General features: G+C 45.3%; 1 protein-coding gene across 17 annotated transcripts in view; it reads left to right on the top strand.

Moving 5' to 3' along the window:
* The window catches only part of RBFOX3 (RNA binding fox-1 homolog 3), a 402764-nt gene that overhangs the window by 320963 nt on the left and 61341 nt on the right, over positions 1 to 20460 (top strand). For 2 of the 17 annotated variants that reach the window (XM_048491458.1, XM_048491466.1), the window contains exon 1: positions 12895 to 13467. The exons of 7 other annotated variants lie outside the window; for them this stretch is intronic. In XM_048491458.1, coding sequence (XP_048347415.1) covers positions 13366 to 13467 — 102 coding nt within the window. In that variant the 5' untranslated portion in view covers positions 12895 to 13365. Of the gene's footprint in view, positions 1 to 12868; positions 13468 to 20460 lie in introns of those variants that run through there. 8 more of the 17 variants (XM_048491450.1, XM_048491457.1, XM_048491449.1 and 5 more) reach the window with 8 other exon arrangements.

The following is a 20460-nucleotide window of genomic DNA, read 5'->3' as shown; positions in this document are numbered from 1 at the left end:
CTTGAGGCTATTCTACTTTGACCACATTATGAGAAGACAAGAGTCACCGGAAAAGACAATAATGCTGGGAAAAGTTGACAGGTGCAGGAACAGAAGGCCCAATATGAGATGGATTGACTCAATAAAGGGAACCGCAGCCCCCAATTTGCAAATTGTTAACATTAGGATGTTGGGGAGAACATTAATTTGTTCATTAATTCATAACTTAGAAACAACTTGTCAGTTCCAACATCCACACAAGGCATGGGAATCATTTTGACTGTGAAAATTCATTTCGCACTAGCATGTGCTGCATAGTGTGATGTGATGCATGGGAAAATATAAGGGACAATGCGAGTAAGAGCCAGTGAGAATAAGAGCTGAAGTGGAAACTATGGTGAGAGAGCCAAAAACTGATCTTCCACTTAAAAAAATGTTTAGTGGGGTATATGTCCCAGGGTGGGGAACCAATCAGTAAGTTTTTGGGTGGAACTTGCTTTGTAAAGGTGTGAATGAGTGCATTGTATTGTGGGTGGGGTTATCAGTCCATTTACATTTGCATTCCCTGCAGCAGCAGTATTGGTGAATGCAGATCCTGTGTCTGGGTGGAGTCTATTGTCCATGAACTTAGCATGCCCTTGGCTGATTCTGGTGTTTTTAAGTACTGGTAGCCAAGCTTTGTTAATTCTCAGACTCTCTTCTTTCTTGTTGAAACTGTCTTGATGTTTGTGAATTTCAATGTCCTCCATTATTACTCTATTGTAGGTAGATTAGGTATTGTGGGTAAAATGAGTACCCAGCTTGCTGCAGGTAAAGTGTAGATAACTGGAGACAGAAATGATGCCTAGTAATTGTTGTCATGTCATGTCACCCTACCGATCCGTAGAGACTTGGTGGTTCCCCGGGGAACTACCTTTATCTTTAGGTAAATTGTAGCACAGGATAAGGGAGAGATGATTAATCTTGCCATTTGCCCCTCAATGAGGAAAACATACAGGCCTGTTTGCAGTTTTTAAAACAGTGGGAAATCTGTTTGTGGATGTCTCTTCACTTCTAGTGTGATCCTCAGGACTTCAGAATGCAGAAGCATGCTGGTGCATAGCTTAATTTACTATACCAACATGCAGACAAGATCAACACAGAAATAACATTGTATCTTTGTACCGTGTACCAAAAGCGATAGGGAAGTTCTGAGTTTTTGACAAGTTTTACACTTTGCTTTCAGTAACATCCAAAGCAGAGTATTAGTTTTTCTGAGAGGACGCTTTCTAAATGGTGCAAAAAAAGAGAGAAACCAGGAGTGCTCACCACAGAGATATCAGGTCGCTTTTTGCAACCGTGAATCTGGTTTAAAAGATTTACAGTACAAGTCATAAACAGAGTTACATCCTTTTAAACTCGTTGACTTCAATGGACTTAGAAGGATGTAACACTATCTAGGACAGCCTCAATACTCTTACCTGTCGTGCAGATATAAATCTGACAATGAAACAGCGAAACTCCCGAGTACATCTGTCAGTGTTATACAGGTGGGGTACCCCTGTACTGGACAACCCACGTCCCTACATCATGGACAATCTTATTTTATTACATATAGTATAATACTCGCAAAAACAGTTCGGATAGACTCACATTGGGAGGCGAGGAGGCAGAAAGTAAACAGTGATTTGTTTTTCCTTAAATGTGTAATGCAGAGGCTACTCCTGTGGGTTTGATTCCCAGCTCTGCCGCCTGAGCTGTGGAGGCTAATCTGGGGAATTCAGATTAGCCTGTGCACTCCCACACACACCAGCTGGGTGACCTTGGGCTAGTCACAGCTTTTTGGAGCTCTCTCAGCCCCACCCACCTCACAGGGAGTTTGTTGTGAGGGGGGAAGGGCAAGGAGATTGTAAACCCCTTTGAGTCACCTGCAGGAGAGAAAGTGGGGGATATAAATCCAAACTCTTCTTCTTCCTCCTCCTCCCTTCCCTGCCCTTGGAACTCCTTAAACCCCCTGGCTTGAGAAACTGGTGATGGAATGCTATAATATGATTGAGTCAAAATGTTCCTGATGGTGGCTCCATTGTGCAATGAATATTCCTTTTAATAAACAGTGCTGTCATGACTGGGAATTGGTATATGTGTGCAGTCATACATGCACATCTATGAGTTAGCTGCATGCACAGTTGTATTTGGCATAGGAGTCACCTGTGCTCTGTTTCCCAGCCTGCTCCTTTTCCTCTAGCCAACCTTGGTTCCCCCCAGTTCCAGCCTCCCCATCTCAGCCATGAACCCTTTCCCACTTTTATGCATCCTTTACCTTTCCGTGTATACTGCAAGCTCCAGCCTCACTGTCTCTGTTCTGAACCCTTTCCTACTTTTACATCTCCATTGCTTTTTCTTCCGTACTATGCCTGGACCTGCTTTACTTCAGTTAACGCTATTGCAAATGGATGCTAGCTCCCACAGTGCCCAGGCACAGCTAAAGTAAGCCTGTGTGTATTTTTCTAATTTGGGTGACACCCAGAGAATGCCTAGCACTGTATAAAGTGCTGGTTTGATGGGTAACAGAGACGCTCGCTAATTCTTTCACAAACAGTTACAAGCAGTTTCAAGAAGTGGGAGATCTGGGAAACCAGACACAACATTCCGTGAAGTATTCTGAGTGAGGGATGTAAGTCAATGTGCTGACCTAAGCATGGGGAAATTCCTAAGAAAACCTAGAAAATATTAAGATGTGCCAGGCCCTAAGAGGCATCACTTCTGTGATATGGAAGGGGGATGGGTGGTTCTCTGTAGATTTTGCCACCTTTCATATTCACCAAACAGCTCTGATGCCTGCTGAGTCCCAGGCTCTGAACCATACTCCGTTCTGCCAGCTTAGGAGTAATTGCTGCAGAAAGCCAACCTACCTGCTGAGAAGCCACCTGTCCTATGTCCTCCCCCCCACACACACACACACAAGTTGTGGCTGCATGCCCTTTACAGCCAAGGTCATGTTGCACTCTGTGGTCTTCAGAGGAGGCTACCCTGTCTTGGCTTCTCGCCATCTGGAGGCATTCTGTCCCTTGAGCTTCAGTTCTCTGGGTGCATTTTGTCAGAGGCAGATGTAGCTGGAATCAGCCAAAAATTACCAACTCAAACATGAGAGAGTGACATAAAAGCAACTGGACCCACATATACCTATTCTGTGCAGACTGGCGGTCCTCCCAACTGTTGTTTTGTAACCCAATGGTAGCAAGACAATACTAAGGGAAGGAAGGAGGCATGAAAAAAGACACCCAGGTTGTGATTTTCCAATTCTTAGGATTTCTGAACTCACATTTGAAGGTTTTATGAGAGCTCCCCAAGTTTTCTACATGTAAAGGGAAACATTTTACATTTTATGAAATAAATACAGCATGCACACTATGGCTTGGATCCACCAGGAGGTAGTTAAAATTCATTGATTTCCACATTCCACTGCAGATCTCCATCTTCGCTGCTCATGCCATCCATGGGGGTCTACTGTTTCCGGGGAGCAGCATTTCATAGGACATTGTAGGTTGCAGTAGGAAGGGAGAAGTGAAAAAGTTACACTCTGCTGGCAGAAACCCCTTCCGTTAGTGGAAATTTCCAGTGGATCCATGCTAGTCTGCTTTTTGGCATTCATAGCCTTTGGGGGAAATGCTGTGCAAATTAATGAAATATCAAATGCACAAATTTGGGAAAAATATAATAAATGGAAGGTCTGCTGCTGTTTTGCACATTGTTTTGCACATTGAACAAGTTGCTCGCCGCTTTTCTAAATGTGCTTTTCTGCATTGTAGGCACACATTGATTCTGCAGGGCAATTGAAATATCCCAGGATTCAAACTTGGCAGAAAAGCTGTCTGATATATTCTTAAGGCATGAATGAGGGAGGGAGCTACTCGAACAGGGAGACTAACAAAGCACATTTGAATATTCATGCACGTAGAAGACAATAATGCCGTCACTTTCTCACTTTACAGGTTTCAGCAAGAAAGAAATGGTAAAGAACCTCATCAGTCCTCACCAGTTAAACACTCGGTGAATATCAGAAATACGTATGATTTGAGTAACACTGTGTGTACAGGTTGCATAAATTCAGTGATGAGCCCTCTGTGGAAGTGCATCCACCACAGTCAAACCTAGATAAATTCTTCTGCCCAGCAGGCACACATACCCCTTATCAACTGGATCATGCCCCACGTTGATTGGCTGATCACTGTGTTAGTCATGATCCCCCCCCCAATTCCAGGACACTTTAAGAGTATAACTGGGGGAGGGGGGAGTTGTAAATAAATTATTTATCTGGTAATTGTGCATGTACTTGGGGGAGAAGCTTTCCTGTTTCCCCACCCTCCCAAATTTGACCATTTGTTTTCATTCTGGCACCAAGGGCAGTGTGTGACATAGGGGAGAAGCAGAGCTAGCTCTGTAGCAAAACCCTCATAATACTGTACTGCTTGTTTCTAAGTACTTCTAGATGCAGAGCGGACAGGGTTCAGTTAAGTGCAGAGAAGACAAAGAAGTTGCATGGGTTGCCCATCAGAATGGCCTAGGACATAGCCTTCATGGAAATCTTACAGGCCAATTGGCAGCTGGTATATTTTGACAAATATTTCTAGAAGGGAACGGTCTTACATTTTCTGTGGCAGAGTGGTTGCTGTAATCTTTTTTTTTAATGGGCTCACTAGTGATAGTTAGCATTAATTTCATAAAAACTATATCTAAGGCACCATGCATAGGATCAGCCTGACTGCACGAGTAACCTGAATACCATTCAATCTAAAAAAAAGAGGCCACAGAAACCTTTGTAATGATACAAAAAACACTGGGGTGTAACTTTGAATTGTGTGCTTTGAAAGGTGTATATGCTGTCCAAAAGTTCTGGAGCTGCACCTATCAAGCTTAGTGGTGCAACCACATTGGTGTTGAATGCAGAAATAACATGGTAATCAACTGGAGGCCAAGACAAGATAAATATGAAGGGGGTGTGGCCCATTATACATGGAATGCTCACCTCGGGGCTCTTAGCTGTGCAATGGGGCTGTAGTGTGATCTCCTTGCATTTCTCCGTTTACTTGCATAAAGCCATTCTCTGCTTGCCCCCCAGCTTGCTTGCTGAAGTTTCAGTGAGCCTCTGCTTTTCCTGGTTCTCTTAACTCCACCAATCAACTCCTTAAAGACACAGATATCATCACACTTGTAGCTGCAAGACAAAGGGCTTTATTAAAACCCTTTGAATAGCAGTTATATCGATATACCTGTGATTGCAGTTATATCAATATTCTAGCCATCCCAAAACTGATTTCCACCACACATGAAAGAGGTGTGGACAGCAATGCAAGGAAGTGGGAAGGGTGGAGCTAGGTGGGCTGTCTGTGGGGGGAGGGCAGTTGTTCAGGGCAAAGCTGTGCTCACTGGCAAATCCCCACACTCTGGCCACAAGGCAAATCAAAACTTGTAGAAGTGGTATCACTTGCTGCAGAGAGAATGGAAACTGAAAGTGGGGCTCAAAGAAATACATCCATACAAGAAATCTTGTTGCAACCCACATTCACCCTCTCTCACAGTAGACACCTTGTGTATAATCGGCAGGGATGGGTGGAATAGAGATCTAAGGTCTGGTAAGGGAATAAGAAGCATGGTAGCAGATTGCTAAACAAGTGGAGCTGGAGAGATCCAAAGAAAGTAACTTTTGGGAAGAGATTACTGGAGAGCTGGAACCAGTTTTGAAGGGACAAAAGGAGAATATCAAATGAGTGGGATGTATTTATGGAATGGAGATTATTTTGCCATGACTGAATGCTGTCTCTTGTTCCCTGTTGTATAGTATTGATTTTTATCCTATTGTCTCTTCCTTGTCCCTCTTTGTTCCTATGTTGCTCTGTGGAAAGCACAAAAATACAAAATGGACCATAAGTGGCAAACAGTCCCCTTAATATGCTTCCAAACGAGTAGTTTCTCTGGCAAGGGAATATTCTAACCTGCCATTCAATGTGGGATGTTGGAGGCCTTCCTCACCAACAGGTCTCTTCACAAAAGTGTGTTCCAGCAAATTATTTGACAAACCAATGTTGGTATCTTCAGGGAAGACTTCCTAGATGCCTTTCCAAAAGCCGGCAAGACCATGTCCTCATGAGACATGCATGCATGCAATCTGGCAAGAACAATGTTCCTCATAATCCCTCTCAAATAGAAGCATTGGCTGAGATCAGGTGCAGATTATACCGGCTGTGTTGTGGGTGACATCCCACTAAAAGACAAGTGATAAGTGTACATGTGTGTTTGTGTGTATATAACTACAATAAGATGAAATAGGAGGGGTTTTATGAAATAGGAACATCCTGATATCCTATTTTTCCGGGACACTGAGAGGTTTTTCCTTTCTACTTTTGCCAGACGCTTTTGGCTTCCGCATTATTAAGACTGTGATTTGGAGATTCAATGCCCGCCCTCCCCTCCCCCCCCCAAAAAGAAACTCCTTTATCCACAGGCTCTTTTATCAGGCTTACTGTGTCACCGTCAGATTTGCAGGCCCACTTGCTGCCAAATTACACTGTTCTTGTGTGCCTTTGACATTGTGTTATATTAGTATTAGTGTGAGGTGTCAGAAAATGAAGGTATATTTATCATGAGTTGTTCAGATGTCAAGAACTCTGAGTCCTAGCGGATTCCTTGGCTACAACACAGGCTGTTGTGTCACTGGATTCCTGTTTGTTGGGAAGAACAGAATAGATCTGATTCCTATGTAATAATATACAAACATGATCACAGTTACTTTCTAATGGGAGCAGAAGGGCTGGCACAACGGAGAACATGAAACCGAACTAAAGCTTCGAGTGTGGAGTTCAAACACATCGGGGGGGGGGGGATTGTTGTAAGATGTCACTTCTGAGAACAGAGGGGGGTGGGTTGAAAACCATACCAAACGATTTGCATAGTTTATGTGCAACCCCTTAAGACAGGTGCATGACCTGAATGACACCTACTTCTGCTTTCTTATGCCCTCTCCTGTTTGTTAGCGTGGGTTTATTTCCACCATGTTGTGTGGAGCAAGAGGGACGAGACTTTGTCTCCGTGCTGCTGAAAAGATTCTTTCCTCCTTGATAAATGTGACCTTCTTTCATTTTGGGAGGATCATGGCAATGTTCTGGCCGTCATATTCAGAATCTGAAGGTAGCTGCATAATTAGCATGGGCCGGGAAGCAAAAGCCACGCCAGGCTTCCCTGGAGGACCTGGCAGATTCCTCTGGATGGTTGTGAGTTCTCTTTGTGCTGTCAGGAGCTAGCACATTGGGGCTAACAAAGCAGTGACCTAAACAGCCAACTCTGCTGAAGCTCCATCTGTCCAATCTTCCTCTATCCTCAGAATGGAAAACCCCCGACACACCTTCGATTCTGTGTGGCTCTTGCCATGTATCCCTTTCTACAAAGAGAACTGTGACAACACTCACAAATGTGTGATTTGCCTGTAATCCGTGGCTGGGGAACCTGCTAAAGAGTCTTGATCACTCTGGCAGTTTGTTGCTCTGCTGTGATGCACCATTTCTTCAGATGGGCCAAGATGTCACGGCTTATGGCAGCTTCTGTTCATGCTGTAAATCTGCAACTGCCTGCACCCCATTTATACCAAAGCTATCCAGTGCAGTTGCACCCAACACATTTCCTTCAAATATCTGTGCCATATGGAGCTTATTCGGAGTCCTCATGGGAGGGGGTGATGTTCCCTGAGGAATCCATAATTCAGCAAAGAGAAGCGGGGATTCACCGAACTATCGTTGCCTTGACAGAGTGCCTGTGTGTGTCGAGTCAGGTCTGAAAACAATTCAAGCCCCCGATCGCGCACTCTGCATTTTTTCAGATGGTTGCCGCACCAGGAAGAATCACCCAATAAAACTCACTTAGAAGCATCTCTGCCTGGCGGGGAATATTCTGAGCCTTGGAAGGCAGCCCAATTGCAGTGAACCCCATATTGTGGCTGAACCGCATGCAGGATTCACGTTTATGCAGCGCAGCGAAGCCTAGCACAGGTGGCTCTGCAGCTGGGCAGAACAGTCCAACCGGGCCCTGCAGTGCATCTGCTTTGAGCTTTTGGGAAAGATGGGCCAGGGGCTTGGAGGAGGGCTGCCCTCAAGTAATGTGATGATAGGCAGAGCAGCCCTGACCTTCCCCAACATTTGCAAGTAGCCCACAGAGCTTGTGGCTCTGAAGTCAGCAGAGAAGCAGACAGTTGTCTCACTCTCAAAGCTGCCAGGGCTACCCTGACAACATGTTCAAATGAGTCACTGACTTTCTTAGAGGGTGGCCCACAACAGTGGGTGTCCCTTTCCCTAGAGCAGCACAGTCTGTACCTGAGAGAAACAAGAATGCTGTGAGACATCCTTGTTTCCCTAGACCTGGATTAAGCTTAATTTGGGATGTACAGTAGTTTTATGTTTTTCACGGGTAATGTGTCTGCAGGCTGCTCCATACCCTTGGGATGAGGTTCATTAAAAATCATAAAGAAAGCCACATAGCCAAATTTTCTCATACGGCCGCTGCATGATATGGCTATCAAGTGACCATTTTCTGTGCCTAGAATATAATTAGCATGTAAATAAAATACCTGTTACTTTAAAGCTAACTGTATTGTGGGAAGTATATTTCACAGTACTTCTTGGCTACCAGGTTGTGTAAAGATGCAACTTGGCAACATGTTGGAGATCCATGTTCTGGTCTCTAGATGTTCCTAATTTTCCTCAAAAGTGGCCACTAAGATGTATATGATTAGAATCAGGTCACAGTGGTGGACATGGTTGTTGGTGGTTTATTCTCTGCTGTTTCTCAGGTAGAAATCGGCCCTGCCAAACACCTATTAGTCCTGCTGCAGAGTAGGGGAAAGACATGTTGTCTTTTGTGCCCTACTGGTGCCCTCTTTAGCAAGTAAAGAGGATAGGGTTTTTATATCCCCAAAGGATAATTTCTCCTCATATCAGTTCTAAGTCCCCAATCCAGACTCCCCTGTCAGCTGCTCTTAAAAAGAATTAAGGATGTCTGGAAATCTCACCATGGATCTCCAGAATATCACCTAGCTGTGTCTTCGGTCAGCCTTCAGAAAGGGCGTTGAGCTATGGAGGTCTCCACATGGTTTCTCAGCCTCTCCCCATCAGTCCAAACAGAGTAAAAGTCAGAGAATTTGTGAATGAGGATCAGAAAACTACCTTAGCCTCCACTAAATATTTAGCTGCAGTGACTGCTTGTAGGAGGGTTAGATCTTCACCCGTTTGAGTCAAAAGAACAGTAGGATAAGTAAGTGAGGAGCAATGTCAGAGACACTGGTTGCAAAGGCATCACAGCTGGGTTTCTCCAGATCGGGACTCTCTTCCAATGGACTCTATCAGCGTGTGTAGCTGCAGTGGCACGCTATAAAATTGATAGGGAGAAAGGGTGAATAAGGATAATGATTTACTTGACACCATGTGTGTGTAGCCGTTTGATAAGCTTCTTGTCTCTGTAATGTGCTATGAAGTGATGAAGAGAATTGTCTTTTACTTTGTTGTTTATATGAACAGATCAGTATATAATTCAAGGTTAATAAGCAGAGGATGAATGAGAACAGTTCTGTGGGTTATAGTTACCTCAGCATAGGCTCATTCTTTCCTGTCCAGAATTTTGACTTTCACCCAAGTGCCAATCCAGGGAGAATGTACAGCTGGGGGGGGGGGGGCGGGATGGGGAGGGATGTGTGCAAGTTATTTTGAAAGGAGGACTTTCACTAGGTATGAATTCTTTCATAGTATCACTGTCAGGCCTGCGCCATACTTGGCCTGGCAGTTCACACGCACACAGCCTCGATGCAGGTGGCCCAGCTATTATCATCGCCCAAGGCTATGGGGCCTCTTTCTTCCGCCGGCAAGTACCTAGCTCAATAGTGCTTAAATGGTTTCTCCTTATCGGCCTTCTTAAGGGAGTAACCTGCCTGTCCCAAAAACAATGTCTCTTTCTCACTGTCCTTTCACATGCTGATATTATGGGAATGTGAGTGATAGCCCCAGTTTTGGCTATCTGGCCGTTGAGCTGACGCAGTTCTAATAAAGCTCTTGAACAATTCTTGAGACTTGAGAATGGAGTAACAAACCCTTACAATCACGCTGTGACTCTAAATAGTCCACCTGGAGAAATGCCTCCTTTACCGCAGATCTTCAAGGTGGAAGGTTCTTGTCCAGTAGGAGTCTCATCAAAGTGACATTTTTCCAGGCGTAACTTGTACTGCACTTGCACATCAGTGGTACTGAAAATATTGGGAGATACTATAAGTGAAAGAATTTCTGTGCCAGATGCATTTCCTGGGAGACAGGACTCTTGCACACCTTGAAGAATCACAGCAGGGAGCATTGAAGCATACATAGAAATGTCCTTATTTTTTATATCCTCTTCTGCAAAACAGTTTTTTGAAAGATGCAGTGGCTCCATTTACAAAGCAAATACATGCTTGTGCATAGAAGGGAATGTGAGCATGTGACATAAATTGCTTGAGGGTTCCTCAACCCAACTCACAGCCACACGTATTATTGGGGCATCTCCATCACTTAGAAAGTGCTCCATCACTCAGTGTGGCTTGGAAGCACTGTGTGAGGGGAGGGGGACTTCTGCCTTTCCTCTCACACTGTTTTCCAGAGCAGCAGTAGCCACAGGGGGTAGGGCAGCTGTATGCGACTCAGAATATGTGGAGCCTGAGATAGGGCCAGCAGAGATCCTCCTGCAACCATTTCCACTCTGGAAGACAGTGCAGGAGGGAAGACCAAGGCCTCCCTGCCCCTATGCAGTCCTCCTGAGCTTCATCAAGTGACAGAGTGCTTTGTAAGGCGAGTCCCACAATGGTGCATATGACTGTGAACTGGGTTAGGAGTTCCTGACACAACATGAGCGCATCTCATGTAGATGATCCTGGAAACCTGTATCCTTAAGACATTTTTGAGAAGGGGGTTGATCCATTCAGCAAAATGTACACTGTCCATGCTCAGAGACATTCTGCCTGTCATCCCAGAAAATTTTAAATCTGCCCCCTTTCTTCACACAAAATTAAAAGGAGCAAGGAAAGGCTTGAGAAGAACCACCACTGCTTGCCCCATTTCTAGCAGCTTCTGTTAGTCACTCGTTCTCAAAGCTGGAGTAAGGTTGTGGCTCAGTCAAAGGTATAGCAAGGGGGGAAAGCGCCCGGTGCACCGGTGTGTCCTCCACCCCCGTCCACCCTGGAACACCCCCGTCCCACCCCGGAACGCCCCTGGAACACCCCTATCCCATTACAGAATGCCCCCGTCCCACTCTGGTATGCCCCCGGAACGCCCCCGCCACACCCCGGAATCCCCTTGTCCCACCCCAGAATGCCCACGGAATGCCTCCACCACACCCCCACAGGGGCACGCACCTGATGCATTGCACACACCCCTCCCCCTTGGAGCTACGCCTCTGGGCTCAGTGGCAGGACATCTGCTTGGCATGCAGAAGGTCCCAGATTCAATCCTGGCATTTCCTGGCATCTCCAGCTGATGGGATCAAGCCTTAGGTGATGCGAGAGACCTCGACCAGTGGTCTTACATTGCATGAAGCATCCTCTTGTGTCCAGAGCAAGGAGGGGAACTTGTTCAGGGCCAGCTGGGGACCGAGCAGCCTATGCAGAAATCTGACTAGTTCCCCAACCTGGGACATGGTCAATGCATACCCCACTAAACATTCCCTTCTCACTGGACACAGCATGTAACAGACTTCCCTCTGTGATGCACCTCTGAAGATGCCAGCCACAGATGCAGGCGAAATGATAGGAACAAGATCTACCAGGCCACGGCCACACAGCCCGGAAAGCCCACAACCGCCAGTTGACTAGTGCCGTTTGTAGTCACCAACCCAGTGTCATCTTACCCAGCTTTGGATTTCAGTGAGTTAGATTTCATTCATTCCTTAAATCAGTGAGTTAGATCTCATTCATTCATTCATTCATTTATTCAACGAGTTAGATTTCATTCTGAGAGTTTATAGAACTGAAGTGCAGGTCAGAGGCAGTGGTTCTCTCGGAGGCTGATCGTGCATATTCTGAATCATAAAGGCTGTGTGGTGTGACTGACCTGCTAGATTATCCAAATGGCAGACCTCATCCCCTAAAAGGGGGAGACACCCCTCCCTGCCTCCACACAGCCCAGGAAACCATACTTGGAAAAGAAAGGTTCTCCAATAGTGCAGGCCTTGTTCTGGAAAGACAGAAGGTATAATTTCCCCCCCTGCAAGTGGGGCTGGGAACCAGGTCTCTGCAGTGAATTGGAAGCTGCTGGAACTCTTGAGAGACAACCCAGCCCCCAGGAATAACAGCAAATGTATCTCCAGCCGAATTCTGCTTATATCCAGGAGCAGTTAGTTGGCTTCTATCTGCATAGACCAGACGTGCAACAATGTCTGTGCGCCTTTAGGTGAGCAAGTCTGTGTCAGGGCAACATGAAACAGGCTTTTCTTGACTCTCACCTGTAGGTGAGAGTCAAGACCTCTCAGCATCTCTTTCGGTATAAATGGGGTTGTTTCCAAATGGAGTTCTTGGGGGCCATTCAAGTCCTTGAACTGGCTAATCCACTGAACCAGTGTATCCCTGATGTGTGTGTGTGTGTGTGCCTACATCCACACTCAGACCTCGGTTCTCATGCTAGATGTCCCCTGTCCTTGCGGCTGCATTGGAGAGAATCCTTCAGTCCCTAAGGAGGATGGGCATCCCCGAGAATAGTGGAACAGCGGAACACCAGAATTTCCTGGCGTTTGTCGCAGGAGCTGCCGGCTAGAACTTGCTCTCTTTCTCCGAACTGATTCAAGATCGGCGGCAGGCCTCAGCTAGGGACCCCTCCTGCATTTCGAGGCAGGCTCGGTGGCCTTATTTATCCCAGGACAGAAGGCAGAGCTGCGGCAGGTGAGGGGTTAAGTGCAGGCTCTGCTGTTCTGGATTTTCTTGGTTTCGCAGTGAGCTGTTTGATGTTTGAATGCACAGGGGACTCCCCCGCCTCTCAACCCTCGCTCCCTCCTCCTTTGCTCTCTCTCTTCCTCCCCGCCCCACGCGCGCACACAGACACACACACCCAGAGACACACACACACACACTCACACCCTTTGCGGACCAAAGGCATTCATTCAGCGCCTTCGTCTAATGGCACCAAGTGACTCGCAGCTTTGCGTGCTGCTCCTTCTCCGTTTAAGCCGAGGGCACAGCATGCAGCTCCTCCGATGGAGCCCTCTTAAATAGCTCCGCACAGGGGAGCCTGGCAAAAGGAAGAACCACGGAGAAAAGGCAAGTGCCGGGAAGGGAAGAAGCAGCAGCAGCAGCAGCAGCAGAGGGGCTGGGAGCAGAGCTGTCAGCGTAGCCGCTCCTGGGCTTGCCGGCAACACATGCTCTGCTCGATGGCGAACTCCGGCTGCCTCCTGGTCTCCAACTCAGCCCTGCTCCCGCACTCTCTTCCTTGTCCCCCAGCCTTCCTCTACCTCCAGCAGGTAAGTCCCACGCCTCTTCCTTCCCACGTGGTGGAATCCCCAGAGCCAAAGGTCAAGGCTGGGATTACCCCCTTTCCCTGAATAGCATGCCTATTTGGGTGTCCCAGTTGTCACACAAGTTGTTGAGGGTTCTGGGGCAGCAGCACCTGTGTTCTGTCTGGCTGCGGAGGTGGGGTGGCATCAGCTGGGGGCTGACACGGATGGCACTTTTCCTGCATTTTGACGTCGTCAAGTGGGGGCACATCTGTGCTCAACTTTTGGTAGATGTGTGTGTAGAAAAATAGATGTTGCAATGGTGCGGCATGTGTCAGTAGGGTGCTGTAAAAACCTCTTCGTTGTAGATCTTTATTATGGATGTCATCCAATGGCATACGTGTGCTGTCCTTTCCCCTCCTGTTGCAGTCAAATCATATGTGTGTGTGTCCACCCTGGGCTATTCTATATACATCTATGTGAAGTAATGTAAAATATAAAACTGTCTGTCTCAACTTGGCCCTCTAAACTGCTGCAGAACAATTTCCAGCCAGCTTTAGAATTGCCAGCTGAATCCCAGGTGTGTCTCCCTTAGGTTGAAGCATCTCGCTGCAATGTGAGTTTAGTTCCGTAAGTTCTCCCCAGAGGGAGGGGAGCCTCTCAGGCCTACCTCACCCCCACCAGTACCACCACTGCACTTCCTTTCACCCCATCACTGTGGTCATAGAACCGCACATGTTTCCTTGCCTGGGATCTCCACAGGGAAACGAAGCTGCCGCTTCAAAAACCTCTTTGCAGCATCGGAAGCCCCCATTTCCCAGCTGGGCTAACTCTTCCATTTGCGCTTGAAGGAGTTTAAAAATTCATGGCATCCTAACCGCTGGTACTAAGTGGTCTGTCGACGGCAAGCCAGCTTTGGGGAAGTGGGGGCTCTGCCGCTTTGTTCTGCACGCTGAGTTGTAGGAAGAGAGGCAACTGCTTCTTTGGGGCTTAATTTTTTAACCTCTTGAAATGGAAGGCTTTGAAGCCGCAGGAATGAGGTAGCTCAGACCCAGGACTTCCTCAAGTTTCGCAGAGTGAGGCAGCTGTTTCTTCATTTCAGCACTGTCTGAAAAATGGGAATTCTCTGAAACAAGCGTAGAATATGCCAGACATGGGGAGAGAGCCCAAGTAGTCTACTTTACTGTCCTGCAGGAAGAAGGAATTGGCTGGGCGGGGGTCTTCGCGCACATTCCTGCATAATGCACCTTGTACTTGGGATTCAATTGGGCTTCCTTTCAAAGGGAAAGCTCCCTGTATTCTAATCCGTTGCTGGTAGAATTTATGGATGTCTGCGGGGTGGGGGGGGGGGTGGGGATCAGTGTGGGAATCTGTCTTGTTTTGAACTAGACGACAGTCTAGGCTGAGATGATTAAAGCAGGAAGGGTATTCTCTCAGCGGAATCCCTTTGGGTATCTGGTTTTTTGGTCGCACTGCGTAGCACTTCAGTCTGCTAACTCTTCAGGAAAGCTGCATGGATACGTTTAGCTTGGTGCTTATTGCATTTTCCTTAGATTGGGCAGGAAAGTGTTGCCAGCTAGTTCATTAAATGAGTGGCTGGCCCCACAACACTGGAACAGAAGAATTTAGGAGAAGCTTCACTTGACAGCTTCATTCACTTTCTCCATCCGGTTAGCTTTTCATTTGGCCTGCCTCTTTCTTTGCTTTTTCCAGGCCTCCTTTGCTTGGGTTGCAGATTTTTAGATCCTGGGTAAGAAGAAGGCTCTGTCTGTATGCGGATGACTGACTGGGAAATAAGTTGAGGTTTTATCTTGAGTTTGGGATGAAATTTCAGACCTCTTGCATTTGACAGAACTGAGTACTCTGCACCCAAAATTCCTATGAATTTACAATAGCATTTTTAAAAATTGTAAGAAGGAAAAGTAAAAGAAGTGGAGCCAAATGTTAGATGCATTCAAATGCACCTAGAGCACCTGACATGATTGCCCTTATTCGGCCACAGTGTGGTGTAATGGTGAATCTGGAAGACCTGGATTCAAAACCCACTCTTTCTTGAAGCTTGTTGGGTGACCTTGGGCCATCGAACTTCTCTCAGCCTAATTTACCTCACAGGGTTGTTGAGAAGATAAAATGGAGACAGCACAGCTCCTTGGAAGAAGACAGGATAAAAATGTGCTAAATAAATACATCTTATTATTCCACGTCTGGCTCCTGTGGAGTCATGCTGCATACCCCATGGTGGTGGAATGTGAGTCCCCAACATCTTTTCTATATCTTTACAGAGCTCTTTCTATATTTCTCAGTAACTAGCCCGAGCCCAGTTCTGACTCCTGTTGTCTAACGTACAGGAATTGTGCTTTGCAGTGAATGGGCAGAGCCTCCAGGGAGCAGGCTAGAGCTTCTGTGGGGCCTATAAACAAACTTTCTCCAGCCAGAAGAACATTTGTGTATTCACAATTCAAGAACTAATCTGCCATGCATAGACTTGTAAGCAAACGTGTGTATATCATTGGTGGTCCATTGATAATCGCAATCAGATTATCCAACCATATAAAGCAACGTTTTATCAGTCAAGCCATTGGTCCATCTAGGCCATAGGTGTCAAACCCACAGCCCTCCAGATGTTATGGACTGCAGTTCCCATCATCCCCTGCCAGCTGGGATGGGAACTGTAGTCCATAACATCTGGAGGGGCGCGAGTTTGACATCTGTGATCTAGGCATAATAATATTTGCTCCGACTGACAGAGGCTTCCTAATGTCCTGTGCAGAGAAAACTTTTTCTGAAACCTGGTGCTTGAGATCCTTTAATTGTTGATGCCACTGGTTGAGTCTGAGACATTCTGATGCTAACCCATGCAATGCTTGTGCTCTGCCACTGAGCCACCGCTGGCTGTGGACAAGCACACTGCATTTTAGTTTTGGCCTAAGGTGTTTTGGCTCGGATGACAGCAAGAGTTAATGTGTCCCTGCCCATTACAATGGTCAAACAATATAACTTGCTGCCCCTCTTATGACGCTCCAGGTCAGTCACCTGAGAGGTCTGCCTGAGGGCCCAATGGTAGAGCTGGCCTGCCTCGAGTGGATCATTCCATAATTTTTCTATTAGCTCCATCAAAGCCAACAGCTGTTTTGTGTGTACCATTAGATATGGACCTTTGGCAGCAAGCTTCGTCCTTTATTTTTGCAATATCTGTTTAAAAATTATGTTCATCTCTCAAAAGTAAAACTTGCGTATTTAGCCTTACTCGATCTAACAGTAATGTCACTGAACTGCTGTGTCATAAAAGGGTTGTTATTCATACATTTTTAACATGTGTATACATTTTTGGATGCCAAGTGCAGAAGGAACTGCTGATACAGTCTCTAGTGACCCTGTATTTCCCACAGGCCCATTAAGTGTTCAGACTGTAGCCTCTCTTTTGGACTTTGAGACAGCAAACAATAAAAACAGCAACAGTAACTACCAATTCAGCTTCTCCTTCACTAGTTCTTTCAGTCGTTAGTTGCTTAATATTCTGGGTATGGCTGTCTACGTAGATATGTGTATGCATTTATGTGTTGTGTGCAATTTATCTGGTCAGCTCAGAGGGGAAGACCCTTCCAAACACATACGAAGTGTTTCTTTGAAATAATAGAGTCAAGAAATTAGGAACTTTGGAAAATTAGGGTGCAGATAGTTAGGATTCTTCAGTGGGTGGTTAAATTGAACAGGTGTTCATGAATCAAAGTGTCTTTTCAGTGTGTATTGTGTGCTCTTAGGCATTTATGGCATATTTGTAATTATACCTGTTTTAAAAAGATTAATGATGATGTCTCTGTGTTTCTGCTGTCTATGTCTGTAAACATAGAGCTTCATAGCTGGAGTGGAAGATTGTTGTTATGTGTCCGATGACCAGCTGAATGCTGATATGAATATTTCCAGACTCTGTTGGCAGTGAGCTCCACTAGTAAATGGCAGGGATGGAACAAATTGGAAGTTTTAGTTGAATTTCTTTAATATTAATTAGTACTTTATATTTTGTTGCCTATCCAACAATACAAAGTGATCCACACAACTAATCATATTACACATTAATTCTCTGCACAATTCTTTTGCAGTTATCTGGTTGAAAGTGCAAAGTAGATTTTGTTCACAAGTACGTTGGAAAAATTCAGCTGGCACTCCGTCACTTTGAATATTTGTTCTGATGCATCAAAGGGCACATGAAAGAAGACTTCTGCCCATGGAAAGTGGCACAGAAATATAGTCATAGTACCCTACATACCCTAATTCCCTCTTGAACGCCAATTCTCTCTTGAGGGTGGGAACTATTTTGGGAAACAGTCCTGACATAAGCCAGGACCTTTCTGTTTTAATAATGATAAAGAAAGCCTCTGATCCTTTGGCCCCTCTGTGACATATGAATATTTCAGAGGGAGTCTCCAAAACCAGTTTGTTTGGGAAACCATGGCCAGCCTTGGAGGTAGCTATTTTTTCCTACTCGTTGCCAGTGGTTGGTCCGTAGAAGGAAGAAGGGATACCTCAATATCTTTCTGTGTCCAGGTATGCAAGAAAGGAAGGTTATTTTCAAGTCTGTGGACTGGAGATGAGCTAAATCAGCAGTAACTTCAGGATAGGAAAATAATTTAAAAGAGTGGCTCTGTTGCAGATCTATATGAGGGTTTGTTACAATTGCGGCATCTTTTTCATAGTGCAGGATGATCGGCAGAAACAGCATTCGTCCTGCTGGTGTTTAAAAACTGCCCTTGGCATTATTAGGAAAGAATCCTTAATGGCTCCCACAGCAAGCAGCCATCTTGCTGCCCCAGTTGGTGCATGTGTTGCCATGAAATACCCTCGGTATCTGGTAATGTATACAGCTGATTCTGTTGCCGACGGGTAACTCTATTAATGTGTGCTAATTTGCAGAGTGGGTCAGAGCTCCTGTAAAATTTGTGCTCACATGGCCGCTGCAAGTTGTTTGAAGTTGGAAGGTATTGGGGGTGCCTGTAAAGCTTTTGGGTCACCCCAAGCAGAGCGCATCTCCAAACTGACAGCACCCTCCTGAACAGAAAATTGCCATAGCTTAAAGGCAGCTTAGAGGGGGGAAATGGTGTCATCGGGTTAAACTTCCTTGGAGAATAAATGTTCCTTCATCACTAACCACATTGTTGCCAGTGAAATCCTTTCTTATTCACCTGTCCTTGGTGCTGCCTTTTCACCCTTTTCATTTTTCTTCACTTTCGGCGCAGCCTTGCTAGGATCCTCTTTGCTTCCCAGGTCGGGGCACTTGGGTAGCAGGCACAGCTGGGCCAAAGGAAGGAAGTCCATCCATATTACTAATTCTTGAAACCAAGCTAATATAAAATGTTTGGCTAATTTGTTTTTTGTCCTGTGTTTTCATTTAATATGGTCAACTGGCTTTCCCTTAATAAAGACGTGTTAGGAATAAAACAGAAAGACAGAGAGAGACTAGATGGGAGTTAGTGGCTATTTAGACCCTATTGCTTTTTCTTCTGAATTTTTCTTATAGGGACCCCCAAAAACCCCAAAATGAGAATTTTCAGAATTTTCATTATTACACCATTTATGTTTGGGTCCACACCCAACTTACAGTCACACAAGCTGACTTCTGTATCCAAACACCTGCTATCAGCTCTGCACAAAATCATACAACACAGACTGTTTCTGCACAGTCATGGTTCCAGCATCAGTTCTCTGTGGTTGGTACAAACTTATAACATAGTCCCCTCCTCTGTTCCATCTTACAGATAAAAATTCGTGCACCATGAAGGGGGGAAAAAACCTTATTTCAGAAATGTCACAAATAGACCATATGGGTTTGTAGCCTAAAGCAGGCCCCCTGGAGTACCAGGCCCTAGTCAACTGGGGACTTGGTAGTTAGCTCAATGAAAATGTCAACTCAGAGTGCACCAGTGATGAAAAACAAAAATTTCCGTATTAGGAATTAATTATTGGGAAAATGAGTAAAAGCAAAATGGACAATGTTGTGATGTGGTAGTATAGATGCACTTAGAATCCTGGGTACAATTCTGGTTATCTTATCTACAAAAGGATATTGAAGCATCAGAAAAGGTGAAAAAGAAACCCAAACCCCAGAATGTTCAAAGGATTGGAGCAACTTCCATATTTAAAAAAATTAAGGAGTTTGGGGCTTTTAGTTTAAAGAAAAGATGACTTGCGAAGGAACAGGATGAACGTTTTCAGAATTATGAATGGAGTGGAGGAAATGGATACAGAGACCTTTTCTCCCTCTGCCATTACACTAGAACCCACAGACACCCAGGCAGCAGGTGCAAGACAGGCAAAAGGAAGTACTTTTTCACTCAAGGAGAAATTAATTTATTAGAATTCAGTGCTAGAGGTTGCAGTGATGTACTCTAGTTTAGTTCACTTTAAAAGGAGATTGGACAGATTTGTGGAGGACAGCTGGTTAGCCATGAAGATTAAATGAACCTCCATATTCAGAAACTGTTACCTCCTGAATATCAGTGCTGGGGAGGGGGGAAACAGCAGAAGGAATCTTTAAACTTGATGCCCTGCCTGTGGGCCTTCTGGACATCTTGCTGTCCATTGTGTAAAACAGAAGTTGATGGACCATTGCTGAGATCAATAGCTTCAGATTTTGAGGAACAATCTTTGCACTTTTTGGGACAATGAAATGGAAAACATGTGTTGGCTCTCTCTTCCCACAGGTGCCAGAATTTGAATGCAAAATGCAACCAAGCTCCCTCACTTTTGCTATAACTAATTTTGAAGATAAATAAAACAAATTGGGGAGGGTAGAATAATTCAAACCGAAGTTTTGTGCCATGGCCATTAATTTTAAAATATTGGTCTTTAAAAATCATAGGTTGAGGTTTTGTAAGAGATGCTAGATTCTGTATGTTATCTGCCCAGTTGCACAGATCCTGCAGTGTTTTGGATGGCTCCTTCCCTTCTTGCATGTGATAATTTTTCAGAGTGGTGGAATCCCCACAGTCAATTAATCACGTGATACTCACGTGAAATATCCAG

This window comes from Sphaerodactylus townsendi, linkage group LG03, assembly GCF_021028975.2.
Source record: "Sphaerodactylus townsendi isolate TG3544 linkage group LG03, MPM_Stown_v2.3, whole genome shotgun sequence".
Taxonomy (NCBI): domain Eukaryota; kingdom Metazoa; phylum Chordata; class Lepidosauria; order Squamata; family Sphaerodactylidae; genus Sphaerodactylus; species Sphaerodactylus townsendi.
This window is presented reverse-complemented; position numbering and strand designations above follow the sequence as displayed.